At 44.0% G+C, this 15137-nt stretch overlaps 1 protein-coding gene across 2 annotated transcripts in view; it reads left to right on the top strand.

Annotated features, from left to right (window-relative positions):
* The window catches only part of Ippk (inositol-pentakisphosphate 2-kinase), a 53441-nt gene that overhangs the window by 33261 nt on the left and 5043 nt on the right, over positions 1-15137 (top strand). For both annotated transcript variants that reach the window (XM_071602547.1, XM_027950982.3), the window contains exons 10-12: positions 2070-2220; positions 2949-3051; positions 14441-14520. In XM_071602547.1, coding sequence (XP_071458648.1) covers positions 2070-2220; positions 2949-3051; positions 14441-14520 — 334 coding nt within the window. The remainder of the gene's footprint in view (positions 1-2069; positions 2221-2948; positions 3052-14440; positions 14521-15137) is intronic.

Raw genomic sequence — 15137 nt, 5'->3', positions numbered from 1 at the left:
GTGGAGCCGACAAAGCCAAGTCAGTGGCCCTGTGAGGCATCACAAAGCATCTTGGGAGTAGTCCCTTTGATCAGGGCTCCCCAGGGTGGCCCTGTTGCTCACGCCCAGTGGACATTACCTTTCTCATCTTGTGGCTGGATTTGTAAAAATTGCAGAACATGGGACTGGGGTTGTGGCTTGGAGGCAGAGTGCTCGCCTAGCCTGCGTGAGGCACTGGGGTCAATCTGCAGCACCATGTAAAAGTAAAATAAAAAAGGGGCTGGGGCTGTAGCTCAGTGGTAGAGAGCTTGCCTGGCACATGTGGGGCCCTGGGTTTGATCCTTAGCAACACATATAAAGGTATCATGTCCAACTACAACTAAAAAATAAATATTTAAAATAAAATAAAGATATTGTGTCCACCTATAACTAAAAAAATAAATAAATAAACTTTGCAGGACATATTTGTGATGTAGGGTTTTTCCCAGGAATACATCCATATGTTTGTATTTGCAGAATTTTTTTTTGTGTATGTGGTGTCGGGGATCGAAATCAGTGCCTCACGCATGCTAGCCAAGTGCTCTATCACTGAGCCACAACCCCAGCCCCTGCAGCATGTTTTTGACTCCATTATCCCTTTGATCTTCATTGTAACTCTGTGGGTGGGGTCTCTATTTCTTCCTTGAGAACTGAGGCCAGGAGTCCTACCGGGCTGGACCTGAGAACTGTGGGTGAAGATGCATGCTCACTGGCTTCTGGGTCCAGGTTTTCTTCCTCAGACTGGAAGAAGCTGAATCAGGCTGGCCTCTGTGGCCTGTTGTGATGGACGTCTAGTGAGATGGAGCTGCGTGTCTTGTGGGAGACCACTGAGACCTGCTAAGAGTTGAAGGTGGCAGGTGGCTCCTATGCCAACAGAAACCCTCTTGGCTTTGCCTTCTTTGCTGCCCCCATTCCAAATTTTTCTTACCACAGATGAATTTAATTGGGTATATTTTTGTCATAAAAGCAATTCCTATTGTTTTAGAAGATTTTGTGAAAATTCTGGGCTCACAGCTGTAGAGTGTGTCTGGAAGTGTGCCAGCCACTGGGGTGGTCTGGGGTCTTCTAAGAGGAGGCTCCCTGGTGCCTGGGTTTCTCCCAGACCTGGGGACACTTGTGTGCAAACAGGCATAAACTTCGATGCTCAGTATTTCCCTCCACATGTTCTTTTGCAACTTTTTTTTTTCTTATTTAACATAAATCTCTATCAACAAGTGCATTTTTTTCAACTTGTATTACCCTGCTGTTGTGGTAGATATTCACTGGCATTTAACACGCCTCCTGGGGGACCCTGTGAGCAGCTACTCCCGTGTCCTGCCTGGCGAGTGCACCCTGATGGGCAGCCTGATGCAGGCCTGCCACGGCTCTTCCCTACATGGATGTTGCCTGCCCTGTTTTCACCTGTGGCTGGTCCCTTCTGGGAGATGGTGGGATTTGGTGTGTCCCAGGCTTGGGCAGCAGTGTCAGCATACACAGTGTTGAGTGGAGTTTTGTCTCCTTGAATGTCCCTTTGAGATCATGTCCTTGTCAGTGGCTTTGGCTACTGTCCCTGGCCCTGCTTGGCCAGTTCTGAGCTTGTTCTGAGGGCAGCCAAGCTTCACCCTCTCAGTATGAATTTATGGCTCTTAACTCTGGAGACGGGGTCTCGGTTGTCTTTTGTGGTCTTTCAGATTTGGGAATGTCAACATGATCTTTTGCAGTTGGGCCTATCATAAGGGATTTCTGGGGTGAGTGTGGGGTTCAGTGGATGCTCTGAGGAGGAGAGTGTGTTTGGAGAGCACAGGCACAGAGTGAGATGCTCGGTTCCTGTCCTTACCTTTATGCATGGCTTGGTGTGGCCAGCACAGTCCTAGCGTGTTCTGACCCCATGGCTCTGAGGTGGTCATGGCATCTGCCCTCAGCGCCAGGCCAGGGCCCAGTCCTCGCCTGCAATGGTGCTCCACAATTGAGCCCAGGGTGGGCCCTGCAGTCTGCACCAACCTGTGTCCCCCTCCCACAGTCTTCAGTGTGATAATAAACCTGCTCTCGTTTTCCCCTGATGTTCTTGGTAGGAAAAAACACCCCAGAGCGCTCGGGGTTACCGAAGGGCTGTCTTCTGTACAAAACCCTCCAGGTGCAGATGTTGGACCTTCTGGACATCGAGGGCCTCTACCCTCTGTACAATCGGATTGAGCGGTATCTGGAGGAGTTTCCTGAGCAGAGGTGAGGCTGGACATGAGGGGAGGCTCTGGTGGGCCAGGGATCAAGGTCTCCCCAATTCAAGGATAGAACAAGCTGCCTGGTGCCTAATTCCTGGAGGACGATGCCTGCTGGCTATTTCCCCTTGCACTCAAGTGCCATAGCCCTGCTGGGAATGTAGTACCTTGTGAGGAGAAACCCAGGCATGAGATTACTGGTTTTATGAATTAGATCAGTGGTTTTTGTTTTACCTCCTCTTTGTAGTAAAAGAAAGCACAGCGTATCTGTGAACCCAACTATTCAAAATCCTGAGTCAGGGCCAAGCCTGTAGAGGGCAGTATCGTTCCATGGGCTGCTGTGTGGAGCACTGGCTGCGGCTGCCCCCCTGAGTCCCCAAACTTTCTTGTCAGCTGAAACTGGGTCCCTGTGACTGCACTGGGGGCCCTGCAGTGTCAGATGGGGGTGGGTCTGCCTCCTGCCTCCTTAGCTGCCTTTGGAACCTCTGTGGGTAACTGGAGAGGGCCTAGCCTCAGGGCTCCTTGGGCCTTGGTCTTGCTGGGTTGTTTCAGACCTCCATGCTTCAGAACCAGGTTTAATATGAGGAAGAAGTAGATCCGTTGGGTGCCCTATAAAATGAATTGTGAGACTGTTAAATTCTGCTACATGCTGTAGCAATCTAAGAAATAATTTCCAGGTAGCTTTGTCATCCTGTTTTTTTTTTTTTTTTTTTTTTTTGGTGCTGTTCTCTTCAGAAAAATGTTACAAATAGATGGGCCTTATGATGAAGCCTTTTACCAGAAGCTGCTTGATCTGTCCACTGAGGATGATGGGACAGTGGCCTTTGCATTAACGAAGGTGAGTGGGCCCGTCTGGAGGTACTATGTGTTCCTGAGGCTCTCAGCCCTGACTTGGGGGTTTCCCACTCCTACCCCTGGATGCAACAGCAGAAAACTCTGAAAAAACAGTGACCACAGATTCCCCTAGATAGGCCAGTGACCACTAAATGCTGGTGCATATAGTGTCCAAGGAATATTTCTCCTGGCTCAGTTTCTGCCCCAGCCAATGCAGGTGAAAGGAAGGGTCTAGTGAGTACTGTCCTGAGGGGCCACCTGGTTGGGACCATGGCCCAGGGTGGCCACTTTTAATCACTTTACGGCAGCTTTAGAATGGACTCAACACCAACCATCCTTCTCCTTGAGGCCTGGCCAGGGGCAGGGCCCACACCACACCCAAGACTATGCATGGCTGCTTTTTTTACCCAGGCCACAGGCAGCCCAGGAAAGGCTGTTTCAGAGGAGGCCTGATTGTACTCTCTGGTTTTGTGAAATTCTGGCAATTCAGGGTTCCATGAACTTAGGTAGAAAGAAGATTGCATCTTTATTTTCACTGATATCTACCTGAAATTTAACATTTCCATCCATTTTGAAAGTGACATGACCTCATGGGGTAGGCAGGACTTGAGTCTCAGCCACTAGGAGAGGCCAGGCCTCCCTCCCTCTCCACAGTCCGACATCTCAGGATATGGTCATATTCTTCACTTCCTGAGGTGTACTTTAGAATTCATTTCTTTTTCTTTGTTGTTTTTTTTTTTAGAGAGAGAGAGAGAGAGAGAGAGAGAGAGAGAGAGAGAATTTTTTAATATTTATTTTTTAGTTTTTGGCAGACACAATGTCTTTGTTTTGTATGTGGTGCTGAGGATCGAACCCGGGCCACACGCATGCCAGGCGAGCGCGCTACCACTTGAGCCACATCCCCAGCCTCTAGAATTCATTTCTTTAAAAAATATTTCAATATTTTATAAGGTCATCCTTTTTTTTTGTCTTTAAAGTTGTTATTCTAAGAGGGGTCATAGGTTTACTAGGTTGCTCAAATGGTGACGAATTCCTCTGTTCAGGGTGTGAAGTGCGGTGCTGTCTTCCTGCTGGTGTGTGATGGGCCAGGGCCTAATCTGTCCCATCCTGGAATTGTCTTGGCTCCCATCCTTGACAGAGCCCTAATGCCTTCATTGCCTATGGCCACAGCTGTAGAATGTCTGAGGAGGAAGCTGAGGATGTCTACCAGGGCCACAGGGGAGTGAGCTGAGTCAGAGGCAGAGCTCCTGCAAGGGTAGGGGAGGGTCCCAGAGGAGAACCTCAGGGTTGGGATAAAGCTGCCATACAGCATTGACAGCTTGGGTACATCAGCCTAGAAAAAACAACAGCATTGCCTTTCCTTTTTTTCTTCTAATAGAAGACACAGAACTTTCTTTTATATTTCTATTTTCCAATCTCCTAGCAACTATATACATGTATTACCTGAAGTTTTATTTTAATTTTTCAACTTCAGATGTAGTCTTGTTGTCAGAGACTAAAGCAAGTCATCCCTCAGCTGTCCTAATCTGGCTGAAATCTGTCCATCGGGACACACTAAATGCTGGTGCAGAGAAACTGGGTCTTGGATGCAGTGCTGGAGGGGCTGGAGGATGGCACCACCTCTCTGGAAAATGATCAGCGGTACCAAATCTGCAGCCCTCATGCAGCCCAGTACCTGCACTCCTGGGCCACTGTCCAGAGAGATGAGGTCTTATGCTCACCCCAAAACTGTACAGGGATGTTCTCAGCAGTTTCATTTGTAATAGCTAAGAACTGGAAACATCCTGGGTGCACAGGCTGTGATGCAATCATCCCTGGAACTTCTCAGCAGGAAAGAGGAACAGTCTATTCATCTGCATAGCAGCTGGATGGATGGCCAGGGAGCTTTGCTGAGTGATAAGAGTGAATTCCCCAAGGCTGCACACTGCAGGATTCCACATGTGTAACATCCTTGAAATGACAGATTAGTGGTTGCTGGGAGTTAGAGAGGATATGATTATAAAAGGTCAAACCTCAGGATCCCTTTGGTGATGGGACTATTTTGTACCTTGACTGTGGTGGTAGCTGCACAAACCTACACATGATAAAACACATATGTATATGCAGCCTGGGAGACCTGAGTGAGGTCATGGATTTAATCAAGGTCATGCTTCTTGCCATGATATTGGACTATAGTTTTTGCAAGATGCTACAATTGGGAAAATCTGGGAAGTGTGGCTTGCGGTCTTCCAGTTTTGGCATGAGAGGGTTTCCTCTCGTTTTTTTTTTTTTTTTTTAAGGACTAAGGTGTTGGCAGCTGAGTCTGGAGAGGGTAGTTATGATGCTGAAGCTGGGGAGTGGATCGAGAACATTCCACAGAAGTTTTTTTTTTTTTTTCCTGTTATTTATCTAATTGAACCTTATGCTTCTGGAGAAGGAATAATAATTTCATTGCTCAGGACACTGCAGTCCTTGGTATCTCTGGCTGTCACGTAGTATCTGGAGCAGGGATCAGCCACAGATGATTCAGGCTTTCATGTCTCTGTTTACAGCTGCTCAGCTTTGCCACTGTAGCTGATAAGTAGCCACTGATGGGACACAAATGAGCACTTCTGTGTCCCAGAAGAACTGTATTCATAGGAATAGGTGGTAGGTGCTATTTGAGGCCTCTGCCCCTAGAGTGCTGCACTGTTGTTGTTTTTTTTTTTAATTCCTTTTTTTGCTCTACTGGTTTAGAAGTTATCCCTTCGGTTTCTGTCCTGTGAATGTCCGCATCTAAGCTTGATCGATTATTTACCACCCCTTCCCCCACATCAGTGTGGAACTTGGGAGACGTCAATTCATTCAGCTCTCCTAACATGTGTGCAGTTATTATCTGGTATTTTGTTTGTATAAAAAACAAAACCCCAAAAAACAGTTTTTTTCCCCTTTTTTTCTTTTGGGTGTTGGGGATGAACTGAGCTGTACCTCCAGCCATTGTTATTTTTTTAAAGTCCCAATTTAGAGTATTATTTTATACAGATATTTGTCTAGATTTATCCATATGGTTTGACCAGTATCATCACTGCCTGACCTTTTTAGACCTTTCTACTTTTTTCTATAACAACTTTATTAAGATATAATTTATATGCCATTCAACATACCCACTTTAAGTCCACAATGCAGTGATTTTACTGTTTTCACACATGTGCAGCCCTCACCACAGTTAATTTTAGAAGACGTGCCTCACTTTAATAAAAATCCTATGGCTTTGGATATCATCCCATTGTCTGCCCACTCCTTTTAGCACTAAGCTACTACCACACTACCTTCTGTCCTCTGTAAGAGATTTGTCTATTCCAGAAAATACGTATGAATGGGATATTTAATAGCTGGTCCTTTGTGTCTGACTTTGTTCACTTAGCATAAGACTTTAAAATCTCATCAGTGAGAAGAGAGGTTGAACTGGGGATTTCTCTTACCTCTGCAAGCCAGCACTATGGGAAAAGAAGCCTTAGCAGGGTCTCTCATTTTGTAGAAGGGCTCCTGAAGTCCTCCAGACCCCTGCCTCTTCTCTTGTGCAGTTATGCCATCGTTACATGTTTTTAATTTGTTACTGTTAGTGTCAGTATTTATGTTGTACTTTCACCCTTATGCACATAAACATTTGTCAGATTCTAGAACTAAAGTTGTTGCGTTATTTTGATAGACTATAACACAATATCCCACCAAAAAGATTTTTATTAATTTGGTTCGTTCTTGCAACTTGAGGACACTGTTTTCTCTACCCTCACTAACACTAAGAAGTTATTGGTATTTAAACTTCTGATTTTAATTTTATAAACTTCTGTTTCATTTTGTATCATGAAATAGTAGCATAATCAGAAAAGTGCTCAGAGAGAAAAATGTACAGTCCAGTGATCTGTCACAAAACAAACCCTTGTGGGGCCACAACAGAATACAGGCAGCTGCCCCGAGTCCCTGTTGGTGTCCTGGCTAAACCGCATTGTACTGATTGGTATCCCGATGGGTGTAGTTTGTCCTGTTGGAGTTTACATGGATTACATTACACAGATATGTATTCTCCTGTGTCTTGTGGTAGTGGTGGTTTCTTTTTCCCTCTACACCATTTCTGAGATGCACCCTGGTGATTGCATGCTCGTCCACGTTTTCATTGCTTCTTAGTGATCCGTGAGTGGAGAGACTGCAGTTTTCCCATGCTGTTTGTGGACGTTTGTGTTGCTGGTCCTATGAATAAAGCCGAGGGAAGCAAGCATTCTTACACTGATCTCTTGACATGTATGCACTCCTTTATTGACTCCATCCTTGGGGGCGGGATTTCTAGGCCAGAACGATGTTAGCTGTAGTAGATCCTGCCAAACAGCTTTACCTGCTGCGTTCCCGACAATAGGTGGGGAGTGACCTGTGCACCACACTCTGGCACTTGTTTGTGCATCTTGCTGATTTTAGTCATTCTGGTATGTAGTAATGTCTCGTGGTGAGATCAAACACCTTTTCATATATTACTGGATTTTGTTTGCTTGTGAAGTAACCATTTAAGTCTCTGTAGAGCTGTATGTCCTGTCCTTATTGATTTGCAGGAGTTCCTTGTACGCTCTGGGTAGACGCCCTTTGTCAGGTCTATGTGCTACAGATAGCCTCTTCCACTCTTAACTTATCTTTTCATGTTTAATGGAGTCCTTTAGAAGAAGAGAAGTTCTTAATTTTAAGGTAATTCAATTTGCCAGCCTTTTTTCTGTTAACAAGTCTTTTTACCCTAAACTCCTAAAGATAACTTTCTTTAAAAATGTTATTGTGGGGCTAGGTGCTTGGTGTATGCCTGTAATCCCAGCTACTCAGAAGGCTGGGGCAGGAGCATCACAAGTTTGGGGCAATTTAGTGAGACCCCCTGTCTCAAAATAAAAAATAAAAAGGCTGGGGGTGTGAATGTGGCCAAGTTCAATCCCCAGTACCAAATAAATAACCTCAAGGCTCTATTCTGGGGACTAGGGTGTGCTTGGTGATAGAGCATTTCCTTAGCAAGCAAGAGGCCTTGGGTTCGATCGCCAGCATAGGAAGAAAAAAAGTTATGCCTTGCCTTTCACATTTTGGTGAGCAATCATCTGTGATTTGTTTTTGGAATGGCATGACGTAGTCTTTTCTTTTTGTATGGAATTGTCCTGGACACTGTAGTCTAGTACATCTTTAAAGTTGGTGGAAGGAATCCTTCTACCATCTTATAGATTGGGGCTCCCACAGTTCCTTCCTTGGGTTTGATTAATTTGCTTGAGTGGCTCACAGAACTCAGAGAAACGTTTACTGGTTTGTTATAAAGGATGTTACAAAGGACATAGGTGCTGAGACGCACAGGGTGAGGTACCACTTTTCAGGAAGCTCTTAGAACCTTGACTATTGGCAGTTTTATGGGGCTTTATTACACAGACATGATTGATTATGTCACTGGCCGTTGGTGATCTGTTTAACCTTCAGTCCCTGTTCCCTCTCCAGATGTTGGAGATTTGTGCTATGAAAGTCCTAACTGTAGTCCTGTTGTGGTCTTTCCAGTGACCAACCATCAGCCAACTCATCTGGTGCCAAAAAAACTCTTATCACTTTACAGATTCCAAGGGTTTTAGGAATTGTGTGCCCAGAAATGGGAACAAAGGCCTAATATATATTTCACAATATTACATTTCTTCTCCAAGAATGTTTTGGCTTTAAAAAATGCCTCGGCTACACTTGACCTCTTGCTTGTCTACATCAGTTTTCATTCACCTTGTTCAGTTCATGAACTGGGCTTCTGGTTGGTTTGTAATTCAAGGATGGCAGACGTTGGTGTCTGTACAGTACCGACCCTTTCAATGCGGATGTTTTCCATTTTTTTAAGTGTTATTAGTGATAAAATATATTTTTTGGTTTTCTTCAGAAGGATCTTATTTTTCTTTTAGGTTTATTTAAATATGTTTGATAGTTTTAGATATAAATGGCATCTTTAAAAATAACTTCATTTTAAAATGTTTAGGGTATATTGGCATCTGGTTGGGTTTTTCTTTTGATCTTGTATCCATCAACTTTGCTCACTAATAACCTAAGTTGCTTTTGGATTTTCTTGTGTGTAATCATAATCTCTGAATTTAATTTTTTCCTTTCTTTATTTTATTTTTTTATGTGGTGCTGAGGATTGAGCCCAATGCCTCATGCATGCTAGGCGAGCACTCTACCACTAAGCCACAACCTCAGTCCCTAACTTTTTTCCATTCTAATCCTTTTTTCACTTATTTGTTTGCTTCAGGGTATATAGTTAATTTGTGATAGTGGGAATTTTGATTTTGTTATGACTTTCAAAGAGAATTTTACTATTATTTAGTGTAGGATTTTTGTTTTAAAATAGATGGTTGGGGTTGTGGCTCAGTGGTAGAGCGCTTGCCTAGCATTGTGAGGCACTGGGTTCAATTCTCGGCACCACATAAAAATAGATAGATAAAATAAAGGTATTGTGTCCATCTACAGCTAAAAATATTTTTAAAAATACAATGTTATCAAATTTGTTAAATTTTATTTTTGGTCAAGTGGATGTTGAATTTTATCAATGCCTTGTTTCTGTTGATAAGATCATATGATTTTTTCTTCTTAATGTGGTTAATACATCAGTTTGTTCTAATAGATTTTTTTTTTTTTTAATTTTTATTTTTTATGGTACATGGGGATAAAACCCAGGACTTTGTGCATGGTAGGCAAGTGCTCCACTACTTAGCTACACCCCCAGGCCTTTAAATATTTTTAAGGTTTTGAGACATAAAATTTTGAGATTTTTTTTAAGTTGTCCAGGATGGCCTTGAATTTGGTCCCTCTGCCTTAGCCTCCCAGGTATCTGGGATTAACAGGCATGTGCCACCTTACCCTGCTTCAGTTTCAGATTTTCTATTTCATGTTTTGGTAGGTTTCCTTTATCTAAAAATTTGTCTCTTTTATCTGCATTTTCAGTAATAAGGCATATGGTTTTCTGAGTAATACTTTTAATGTTTTATTGGATCAGAGAAATGTTCTTTTATTCCTATGCCTGGTATTTATTTTTATGCTGTGTCTTTTTTCTGTTTGTGACCCTGCCCCACAAGGCGTATGTTGAAACTTTAACTCCCACCGTGGTGATGTCAGGAAGTGGGGCTTTGGGAGGTGATTAGATCATGAGGTTGGAGCCCCTCATGACTTGGATTAGTGCCTCACATAAGAAGCCTAGAGAGTTAATCAGCCCCTCCCACTGTGTGGCATAGAGTGAGAAGACGGCTCATTATGAGGAAATGAGCCCTTGCCAGTACCAAATCTGGTGGTACCTTGAGTCAATGTCTGAACCTCCAGAGCTGAGAGAAATAAATTTCTACTGGGTGTGGTGGCATGCAACTGTGATCTTAGTAAATGGGGAGGCTGAGGCAGGAGGGTCTCAACTTCAAGATCAGCCTCTGCAATTTAATGAGACCCTGTGTAGCTCAGTACTGGATTAACCCAGGATCAATCTCCAGTATGGGGGGAGGGTGGGGGTGTAAGACATTTCTGTTGTTTATAAGCCACTTTATTTTGTTATGGCAGCCCGGACAGACTGACACTGTCTTCTTCATCAGTCCTCAAAAGTTTTAGTTTTGTCATTTTCATAAAAATTAAATTTTGATCCTTTTATACTATGATGATTTTTGATTTTGTTAATTCTCTTACCTTGATACTCTACTGTATATTTTCGATTTTATTAATTCTTACCTTGATCATTCTTTTTCTACTTAGTTTGGATAACTTCTTCCTGCTCTGTTAGTTGGGAATGAGCCCTTTACTTTTCTGTTAGTGCTTTTCCTGCTGTTGTAGCAGCTGTCAACTCTTAGGATTTAGTCGTTTCACCCTCCTCGTGGACAGTGCAGGCTTCCTGGGTGCCTTCTGCTGCTGCTGGTGTCGGCCCCGCGTCTGCTCCAGGAGCCGGGGTTGCTGCTGCTCTCCGGTCATGCTCGTCCACCCATGTGCTGCCCTCCGCTCTGCCCTGCATCTTAGCTTCCACAGGGTCACTTAGTTTTTGTCTGAAGAACACCTTTTAATGTTTCCTTTAATGGATTCTGATTGTATTTAATGATATTATAAATGCTTTTTTTTTTCCTTTTTGGGGCTTTTTTTTTTTTTTTAAGATATGTTTAATGTCTGTCTGCATTGGGGGAAAACTTGTGGCCTTTGTCGTGATTTTTTTTTGCCCACTTTCTCTCCTCTGGATTCTAACTGTATGTGTGTCAGACCATCTTGCACCCTTTCCTCTATATTTTCCATTTCACGTTTCATTCTGGATATTTTCTTTTGATCTGTCTTCCAGTTTAGAAGTTCTCTTTAGCATTTTCTTTCTTTTTAAGGTATCTACTTAGTTTGGATAACTGTCATCTCTGCTTTGTTCCCTGCCTGCAGATTACCTTCTTTGTCCGGCTTATATCTTTGGGGGTAACTAGGTTTACAACCCTAGGTTTTATGGTAGTGTTTTTACTTGCTCAGTAACGTTAGCATTTTAACTATAAAAAAGTGAAAAATGTGGGAATTGCCGTTGCTTTGGAAGAAACGGTAGAAGATCCTTCAAGCCGCGGTGGTCAGTGAGCTCCTCTGTGCCAAGTGCTGGGTTGGCTCCTTCCCCACCTGTCGAGGGCGGCCTTAAGAACAGTGTTCCTTCTGCGTGACCATAACTGTAATCCTCCACTTTCAAAAGGAAATTGCTGGTTAGGAGAAATGCTCATTGTGAACAGTTGTTGAAATTATTCCCATCAACCACTATGTCAGCCTTTTCAGTTTTTTCTAATATGCTTTTAAAACTACTTGTTGAATTTTTAATATGAAATTTTGTTCTAGGGTTTCTATGTGGTTCATTTTTATAGTTTCCAGTTGTCCTCTGAAGTTGTTTTGTCTGTATCCTTTGAACACAGCAGCATGTGTGTCTGGCGCCACAGCTGGAGTCCCTGGAGTGGGAGTCCACTATTGTAGGTTTACTTTTTTTTTTTTGTAAGAGCATTTTTGAGTTCTCAGCAAAACTGAGTGGAAAGTGTGGAGATTCTCATTTGCCTGTCCCCTTGTGTGTTTATTGTTGGTTTACATTTGTGTTGTTCTGTCTTATTGTGCCTGCATATTTTTTTCTTATGTGCCAGAAACTATATTTGCAATTATTTTAGAAATACTTTAAAGCCTTGGATCATGTTTTTCCAGAGTGAATTTAGGTTTGTTTCTGCCAAGAGGTCTCAGAACCTCTAGCAAGCTAGAGTCGTTTTAATCTAGTTTTGATGATTGATCTCTTCAAAGTCGAGCTTCAGTTCCCAGTAGGGCCTGTTGACTTTGGCTCAGTTTAGATGGACACAACACCTTTGTTTTATTTATTTATGTGGTGCAAAGGATCGAACCCAGTGCCCCATGCATGTGAGGCAAGCCCTTTACCACTGAGCCGCAACCCCAGCCCCCGGTTTCATCTTAAAGGAGCATTATTTGCACATTAACTCTAGGATGGGGTTCATCGTGGTTATTGTCCCCAAGGTCCTGGAGGGTAGTGAAAAGTGTCTCTCAGACAACCCTCCAGAATTAGAAAGCCCTTCCCTGGAAAGCAGACCCAAGTGCTTTCGTCCCCTCTGCCACCTCAGCTCTGCTTCAAGCTGAGGTTTCTGATAATTTGTTGAGCTTTTGTAGTTGGCCTCAGCAGAAGAGTTGGACCCAGTTACCTGCTCCAGCCCCACTCACAGGGAAAATGTGTCCTTTCATTTCATGCCTGAGGCACAGCTTTGCCCATCTGAAGAGTACAAAGTATTTCATTGTTACATTAATTTGATTTTCATTGTTACTTTCTTTGACTAGTAGTGAGATTAATCATATTTTCATACATATAGAGGGTCTATGAGATATATATAAGAAAGGCCGTATTGATAGGAGATACGTACGTATATGTTCATATATTCATCACTTTGGGGCCTCTTGTGGGCAGTTTTCTTGGTCTGTCGAGCTCTGGCACTTAGTTATTCTGTGTTGATACTGTTTTATGCTGCATGTGTTTTCTCCCCATCTTCCACGGTCTTTGGATTAGGACTATATCACGTAATAGCTCTTTAGTTTTTAAGTCTAGAGAATCTTGTAGCATTTTGGATTTGTATCTTGGTTAGAAAGGCTTATAGCTGCACTAAGGACATGATAAACGTTTTGTACCTTTTTTTTATATTTGGCTCAGATCTTTTGGACTGGATTTTTGGTGTCTGCTGTGTATAAAACCTGAAGAGGGTGTGAGAACAGGAGTTGGTGTTCCCTCTGGGGCGAGGGCCTCACCTGGAGGGAGCAGGTCTGAAGCACACTCTTTTGTTCTTTGGTCCTCCCCACACCTGCCTGGGGGAGGGGTAGCTTTGAGGTTGGCCAGGGCAGAGCCTCCTGCTGCATGAAGCAAGGTTCAAGGGGTTCTGATCTGTCATCAGCACTGAGGCCAGTGATGACTTGTAAGGCCAGTTCCTTTTTGTCACTAGTTTTTCTTTTTTTTTGGTGGAGCGGGGCCTGGAGATTGATCCTGACACCAACCACTGAGCCACATCCCCAGCCCTATTTTGTATTTTATTTAAAGACTGGATCTCACTGAGTTGCTTAGCGCCTCGCTGTTGCTAAGGCTGGCTTTGAACTCGCCATCCTGCATCAGCCTCTGAGCTGCTGGGGTTACAGGCGTGTGCCACTGTGACTGGCTTAGTTTGTGGTTTTTAAAGCGGGAGCCATCCAAACTAAAAACTTCAAGTGAGACATAAAGTCGAAAGGAGGAGGAGGAAAAAAAAAGTCTCAAACTGTGCATTGCAGAGGGAACAGTTGTGGACGTTTTGTGGACTGTCCTTTTGATCTCTCGTGTCACCTGCCATTCTTTTTTTTTTTTTTAATTGTTGATAGACCTTTATTTTATTTATTTATACGCGGTGCTGAGGAACAAATCCAGTGCCTCACACATGCCAGGCAAGTGCGTTACCGCTGAGCCCAGATCCAGCCCTGCCATTCATTCTTGCGGGCCTCACTTTTCTCATCTCTGTTGATGCCCGCAGTGCCCATAGGGTTGTGGAGGGTGAAGAGTTAGCATGTCGTGCTCCTAGTGTTCTGCGTGCACTGCCTGCTCAGTGCTCTGTGTGGCCAAAATGCCAGGGAGCGGAGAGGACTTATTGCTTTTTCTTTCAAAGACCCTTGCTGAAGACAAGTCATGTTTCAGGTTGCAGCAGGGCCCATGTGAGGGGGCAGCAGGCAGGGCTGAGCAGAACTGTGTTCTCATAGCAGGGACTCCTCAATACCTCTGCTCTGTGTGGACCACACTCCTAACCTCATCCTCGGCTTCTGTCACAGGAAGCAGTTCCTGTACCTGGCTGATCAGTGAGGGGTAGTTTGGTGGCTGTGAGCGTGACCCGGTGCTGACCTTTCCCTCCCCACAGGTGCAGCAGTACCGAGTCGCCATGACTGCCAAGGACTGCTCCATCATGATTGCGCTGTCCCCAAGTCTGCAGGACACAAGGTGAGGCCCCTGTTGCATGTCACCTGCCCTTGGGCTAATAGGGGTTTGTGGAATAATAGGGCAAGCAGGTTCCCCATACAGCTTATTCTTAATATCATTGGACTTACTAACTCTTGCTTCTCTGTAAGTTTATAATTCTGTCAGACATTTCTGGAGAGTAACTAGAGATGATTGTTCTCTTAGATTGTATTTTATCAGTGTCATTGTTTTTCCGTACTGGGGAGTGGACTCGGTGGGAGTTCCACCACTGAGATACATTCCTAGCCCTTTTATTTTCCATTTTGAGACAGGATCTTGCTGTGTTGCCTGGCTGGCCTTGAACTTGCAGTCAGTCTCCTGAGCAGCATGCCTGGCTATTGTTATTTTCTAAGAAAATACCCTAAGGGTGGAGAAGCGTGTGGATAACATGGTGAATTGCTTTGAAAGAGAGCTCAAGCCCTTCTGGGCTCTCATACCTGAGGTGGCCTAGGTTCCCTGTGGGCCTTGTTCAAAGACTGTACCAGGTCAGTGGAACGTGCCAGCTCCAAGACTGTCACCATCATCTTAACACACATGTTCACTGGTCTGCTCCCCTTCTGAATAATTAGCGTCTGCAGTCTCTCCTGGCACTGCTTCTT

The sequence above is a fragment of the Marmota flaviventris genome, chromosome 16 (genome assembly GCF_047511675.1).
Source record: "Marmota flaviventris isolate mMarFla1 chromosome 16, mMarFla1.hap1, whole genome shotgun sequence".
Taxonomy (NCBI): domain Eukaryota; kingdom Metazoa; phylum Chordata; class Mammalia; order Rodentia; family Sciuridae; genus Marmota; species Marmota flaviventris.
This window is presented reverse-complemented; position numbering and strand designations above follow the sequence as displayed.